This window comes from Sphaeroforma arctica (genome assembly GCF_001186125.1).
Source record: "Sphaeroforma arctica JP610 unplaced genomic scaffold supercont1.2380, whole genome shotgun sequence".
Taxonomy (NCBI): domain Eukaryota; class Ichthyosporea; order Ichthyophonida; genus Sphaeroforma; species Sphaeroforma arctica.
In genome coordinates, this window is record NW_014038178.1 from 1 (window position 1) to 7,010 (window position 7,010).

A 7,010-nucleotide genomic window follows, 5' to 3' on the forward strand; every position below is an offset into this window, starting at 1 on the left:
CATCACTGTCTGCACTATATACCAACAGCAAACTTGCTCACAGATTCATATAATAATACCACACTCTTTCGTACACTGACTTTGTCGCCTACTGTAACTATGCCAACACACCATTGCCACACTCGCACAGTCTGTTTATTTACGCATATACACGTACGTGTCTCCTATTCCTTCTCACGTCACTGTCGCAATCTAGTTCTAGGCATATACACACACATGTATTGCTTCTCTCATTACCGCGTGCACACTGGATAACCCATCCATTGACTACACATACACACCACAGCTGAGGCAACCAACCAAGCAGGCGATGCTAGTAACAGCGATGCTAGTAACAGCGATGATGGACCGGACGACTCAGCTAGTACGAGTGGCACAGGGTATATCACCGCCAGGCAACGGCGCCTGATGAAGAAGAAGGGACTGGACATAGAGGACATTAAACAAGGAGTCGCGGGTACGTTTGGTGAGGGGAGGACAAGGGCAAGTGGTTGGCATGGCAACGCATGTGTGTTGGGATGTGTTGTGTGAATATTGGATTGTATGAATATAACCATAGTATCGTAGAATGTGACGCATTTGTTGTTTTGTATCACTAGAGGATAGTTGTTTTGACACACAATTACATATGTTGATGATGACGGACATTGGTAATGGATTCGCTGGTATGTGCAAACTGTGCGGGTCAAAATCAGAGAACTAAAATCAGAGAATTGGGGACACAGTGTGATCCAATTTTTAGAAACATTCGAATATAGTTGGGAGAACATAGAAGTTTTGGCGGCGAATCAGATTATATAAAAGGAAATGTGACTGAATCTATTAACCTGCCGAATTACATCACGAATTTGTGTTTTGCCATTGTAACACCTCCGGAGAACTCCCCAGTAATTTACAAATATTCGAAAATATTTGGGAGAGCATGCACAAATTTGGCAGTGAATGAATGTGACCGAATCTACTCTATCTGACAGTCCAAATTACACACATGTGTTGCTATGGCAACCAAATCTGCAGAAGAAATGCCAAAGGACGAACAAAAAGCCAAGGAACCCAAGATCAACCCAACACTACAGACAGTCCCACGGGGTAAGCGCACCAAAATGAAACGCGCAAAGGCAAAGTACGCCGACCAGGACGAGGAGGACAGGGAGTTGTACATGAATCTGTTACAGGCAAGTGGTGCATAACGTATAACGTATATATATGGACAGGGAGCTGTACATGAATCTGTTGCAGGCAAGTGGTGCATAACGTATAACGTATATATAAGGACAGGGAGCTGTGCATTAATCGGTTGCAATCAAGTGGTGCATAACGTATAATGTTTATATAAGGACAGGGAGCTGTACTTTAATCGGTTGCAATCAAGTGGTGCATACCGTATAACGTATATGTAAGAATAAGGAGTTGTACATGAATCTGATGCCGGCAAGTAGTGCACAACGTATACATGGTGCATGCATGTGGTGTGTTGTCAGATGTAGTTTAACCTTTTATGATCTATTTTTTGCGCTGCAGTCGGAGGGTGCGGTCGACCCCGTTACCAAAAAAGGGAAAAGGGGAAAAAGGCCAAACAGCAAGCGCAAGAGAAGGCGAAGCAACAGGTGAACAGTAAAACCATCAAGGGAGGAGGGGGCAAACAGCAGCAGCAGAAGGGGGCTAATAAGGGCCTCAAGAAGCAGGTATGCCACGCCGGAGACGTATCGCTTGCCTGTATCCTGTATGATCGCTGCTTAGGAACTGCATGTGTGACACCCATATCCTTTTAATCATGCATTGTACCATAGCCATACATCCCAGTTTCATATTTCTTTTAAATATGCGCTCAGGTGATAGGTCAAGTTTTAAAAAAAATATCCGTATCATCTAAACTGTGCAAACTTGTGATAGGCCTTCACCTTGTCAAGGGCCTCATCAGCCGCTACCTGCTTTATACCCGGCAGATTTACTGCATCAGCTGTTTTGAGCGTGACTGCCTTATGCAAATGCTCCTGGCAGTACGACAACAAAACCCTAAACCCTAAACCCTTCCCAACGTTCTCGTCGTGGTCAGCATTCCTGAAAGGGTCAACTCCTGCCACTCCCAACACGCTCCAACATTCCAAGCATTCCGAACCTTCCTAATTTGATCAAGTTTCTGCACGTCCTGAACATTCCTCTCTACTCTCTAAACTCGTAACCCTCAACCCTAAATCATAAACCCTAAACCCATAAATGTCTCACATACTTGACAACGCAGCACGTACAACCAGCACCAAGTCAAATAACAGACGCGCCGACAACCACAGACGGTGACAGCGCGGTACTAGTCCCGGAGAACAAAGAAAACAAGGTACGTTGACTATGTAATGTGATTAAGCACGAATCTAGAGGTATTAGAGGCATGCTCAAAGGGGTCGAATGTATACATAAAGGTATGGAGTACATATTTAAAGGTAAAGAATGAACATTCAAAGGTATTGAAACCATATTCAAAGGCATTGAATAAAAATTTAAAGGATATGTATACTTATTTAAAGGCGAAGAATCAACATTTAAAGGTGTTGAATATATATTTTTAGGCATTGAATAGAAATTTAAAGATATTGAGTCTATTTTTATATATAAAGATAATAAGTACATATTTGAAGGCATTGAATTTATATATGAAGATATTGAATACATATTTAAACGTATCGAGTATGTGGTAACCATGTGGAAACCTCACCATGTGGAAACATTTATACGTCCACTTTCGCATTGTTGTAGTTAGCCAGTATTAACGGATGGTATGTCCCATTTCTCACTTGCGTACGTCGATGCGATATATTATTTAGAACACATCACATGACAGCCCAATTGTAAGTGCCAAATAACTCGCTCGTGGTATTCCTGTGCGGTTTAACCCCGAAAGTCCTAAAACTTTCGGAACATCTATCTTATTTCACAATGTTGTAGTTAGACTGCTTAGTACTTCCAACTATCTGATAAGTCCGGTCCATGGTAATTCTGGTGCAACTCGGCCCTTAATCTAAACACAACTGTGACTCTGTGCGTTCCCAACAGGCTGAACACATGAAGCCGGAGGTTGTTGACGATGAACCCGAAATGGATGTACATACAGAGGTATGTGCAAGGCCTGCAGCTACCCATGTATATACATATTGCTCGTATCTCTGTAGTTAATTTGAGTGCAGTGATATATAAATATATATATAAAATATATATATATATATATATATATATATATGTAAGTATGTATGCATGTATGTATGTATGTAAGTATGTATGTATGTATGTATGTATGTATGTATGTATGTATGTATGTATGTATGTATGTATATAGATATATATATATATATATATATATACTCTACAATGCACTAAAATTTGGCATATATTCTACATAGCAGATATTAACACACAGCCATTAAGAGAAATAATCTCTGTGTTCATACACCGTGACACATGTTGTCTCGATTCCTGCCCCGAACACATGCACATCTTCTAAACCCTAAAACCCTAAAACCCTAAACAGGTGGTCTCCGTACTAAGTACGCTCACGGGGCAGCCGAATGGGACCGACGAGTTCCTTTTTGCTATGGCCTACTGTGCACCGTATGCATCTATGCACAACTTCAAGTACAAAGTGAAAGCACTCCCGGGATTAACCAAGAAGGGCAAAGGTAGGGCTCGTATGTATCTGAATGTGTAAGTATATGTGTATGTGCTTGATTCTTGGTATGAGAATGTAAAGTGTTTGTATGTTCATATTGCACCAAAGGCCTATCTTTTTGTGATCTTCTTTTCAGTACGCGTTGATTCCTGGTCAAACTTCGGACTCAAAGTGAGTCATTCTCAGATTGACAAGTAAACGCAAAGTTGTACTTCAAAAGTGTATTTTAAACTTTATTCAAAAGTGTATGTCTATGTCAACCTCTGGTTCAATAATGCCCATCATTTCTCAGCCAATGACATTTGAATCGTTTAACACAGCCTCAAAGTTTGCGCGCGAAATATTCATCAAGAGCGCTGACGTTCCCATCGAAAAGGATTTGATCCGCGCGATCGGCGACAATGAATTGATCACACGCCTTCCAAATAAGGTTAAGATCTCCAATGTAGGTAAAAAATAAAGGAAAAAAGGGTCTACTTAACGGGAAGGCTTCGCTGAAATAATTTTTTAAATATGTCGCTTTGCTACGAAGTATGATACAACGATTTTTGCCCGAGCCAAAATGACTGAAATTCTGATCCAAACGTATCAGGGTTTTTTTTGTGGAGAAATGATTCAAATTTAGGTACGTACATTGAATGTGTTGTTTTTTTTCCAATTCAAAATATAAAATGTAGTTTCAGTGGTACGTTTAACCATACCCGTTTAAATGGGCCGATTTTAGATGGCTGTGGTTTAGTAACGTTTAGCGACTTTCCGCTAAAAGTAAACTATGTGTCGATTTTGGGATCCTTGTTGTTTTCAAAAAAAAATATATTGGCCGAAAAATACATTCCGTTAAATTGGTTTAGTGGAAAGTTCTCGTTAAACCCTCTCTTCTTAAAACATAGTCAAAGTAACTGGGGTCGGGCCTAGGAATCGCAGCCGAATGTCTATAAATATAAGCGAGGTCATTGGTCGAGTGAATGGAGGTATCCTTTATCTGGTGTGTATTGCCAATTCTGTACTATTACGCCTGGCGGACCACATGCATGCCAATTTAATTTTGTCATGTGAATGTGCTCTGAAGTTAACTTCGATACTCGGGAACATATCGATGTTGAAGTTTGCCCTTCTGCTGGACGGCGGTGTGGTTTAACAAGCTGGCGCTGTGTACGTATGTATTTCTCGCCATAGTTGAATAGAATCCGACTTATTATATAGCCTCCTGTTCTTTGTTCGAAAGTTTCTGCATTGACTTCAAATGATGGGATACTTGGTATGCATTCTCATAAGCCCGTATGCGAAGCAGTTATGCCACAGATTAGTATTAATACCAAAAATAGAATTGCACTGAGCAGCAGTGGTATGCAACATGCCCCAGAGGTTCGGCGCCGCGAGTTTTATTAGCATAACGGGAATATAAATTATGCATATGAGTACCCTACCCACCGCTGTTCCTGTTTAAACGACGTAGGATACCGTATACATGAAGCACTGTGGTATAAAGCCATGCCATCAATGATGTATTTATATAGTACACAAAGCTGTATACCGCTAACGTACCAACGTAGAGATGAGAGAGCTCGTATATCATATACTTGTAAATCACATATATGAGCAGTCGAAGTGGTGGTTTCACTGTCGAGGGAGTGAACCACTGGAATTGGGGCTGGGAATCGCAGCCGAATGGCTATAAATATGGGCGAAATCATTGGTCGAGTGAATTTTTTTTGGCTTGAGTTGTGCCACTGGTAGTAAAAAGTCCGAATCTACTGACAGAAAATGAAGTTTTAAGCCCCACGGTTTGCAAGTAAATATATTATCCTCCTCTCGCTTTCGAGACAAGAACATGTTCGGTACTACCTATGCATCATTGCTTGCTATAGAATGTACCAGAACTCACCGGGCTTCCTCGACCATCCCCCGCCCCAGCCAGTTGTCGCACACACTACAGGCGACCATAAAGACCCCCGCCAACTGCACAAACAACGCCCGTCTCCATGTCGGGCTCTCCAGTGTACTGCGGGCCAGGGCCACCTCGTCCAAGTCCCGAACTTCACTTTCGGTTAGCTCCCAGCCGAGTGCACCCAAGGTGTCCTGCGCCTGGGAAACGGACCGGCATCCCACGAGGGGTATGGTGTTGTGTTGAATGCACCAGTTGATACACACTTGGGCCATGCTGCGGTCGTGAGCCTGTGGGACATGGGTTTGCAATGGTAGGAGTGGGTTCGTGGCTTTGTTCCTAGCATAGATGTATACTGATGGCATGCCCACTTTCCAGTACGGGATTCTCTGGTATTGGACTGTTATTGCACTGGCATTGTACTATCTCAAAAATATTAAACTGTACTAAACTGGGTGTGTTATGGATCTGTGGCGCAGCTCATCGCCATACAAAACTTCAGGCACAACATAGCCATCCCACTAACACAGCGGGGGAGACAACTATACGCGGGTGAACGCAAATGTCAGGACAGCCCGAGGGTAGTAGCCTGTGATTACGGGTACCCGGCCATTGCAGACTATCTTCTTCACACAAAGCCATAATCTCATTTGCCATGGGTTCGATTCCCGTGTTGGAGATAATTTTTTATATGTAATTGATACGTTTTAAACTACCCCGTGAAACAGAATTGTGACCACTATTATGGAATGCCCGCATTCGCCCTTTCGCACGCTGTACAGATGTAAGCCCCACAGTTGACACCACACACACACACCTGCGCAATACTCCGAATGCACTCCCTCAACGGCTGCAGTTTGTCCCACGTGAGCCCCGTCATTTTCGCGGGTCTGTTCTTGACCAGTTTTTCTGGAGTCAAGGAATCGGTGAGCAGCCCCTGGCCTATGGGCGAGTATGCGATGATCTTGACGTCCAGGTCATTGCAGGCTTTCTCCATCTCGCGTAGTTCGGTACTATTGTAGTCGAGAAGGTTGTACATCACTTGATTCACAACAACCGGTACACCATACTTCCTGCCAGCCGCATGCGCTCGGCGTACCTGGGTATGCACAAACAGCCACAAGCAAGAGCATGTTTATGTGCATGCATATTGTATATATCTGGTACAAGTATAAAGTCACAAGCAAGCTGGGAAGTATCTGAGTATGTACATCGGATCCGAGCAAGCATATGTGTGCAATCCAACCACTTCATAGGATCGGCGCTATGCGGCTTACTCGTGCACACGAGCTATCATTAACGGAAGTGGTAACAGAATCTAATTGCTCATATATTTACTTGAGAGATCAGATGCTTTCGAATCTGCCTTTCCTTGCATTTCGTTGCAGCCTCCATAGTGATTCGACATAATAGAACCTCGATGCACGCATGTGAATGAAGGGTTTGACCATACCTGATATAAATAAA

General features: G+C 42.8%; 2 protein-coding genes across 2 annotated transcripts; one reads left to right on the forward strand and one right to left on the reverse strand.

The window, feature by feature from the left end:
• Positions 1-291: 291 nt before the first annotated feature.
• SARC_12538 (hypothetical protein) lies at positions 292-4,118 on the forward strand (the record flags this gene model as incomplete). The annotated part of the gene is made up of 7 exons (XM_014293352.1): positions 292-457; positions 1,018-1,182; positions 1,522-1,685; positions 2,243-2,335; positions 3,049-3,108; positions 3,521-3,668; positions 3,979-4,118. Coding segments are annotated over 7 exons (936 nt in total), but the record flags the coding sequence as incomplete, so codon positions are not given.
• Positions 4,119-4,629: 511 nt separating this feature from the next.
• SARC_12539 (hypothetical protein) lies at positions 4,630-6,645 on the reverse strand (the record flags this gene model as incomplete). Its single annotated transcript, XM_014293353.1, has 2 exons — positions 4,630-5,833; positions 6,361-6,645. Coding segments are annotated over 2 exons (579 nt in total), but the record flags the coding sequence as incomplete, so codon positions are not given.
• Positions 6,646-7,010: the final 365 nt, after the last annotated feature.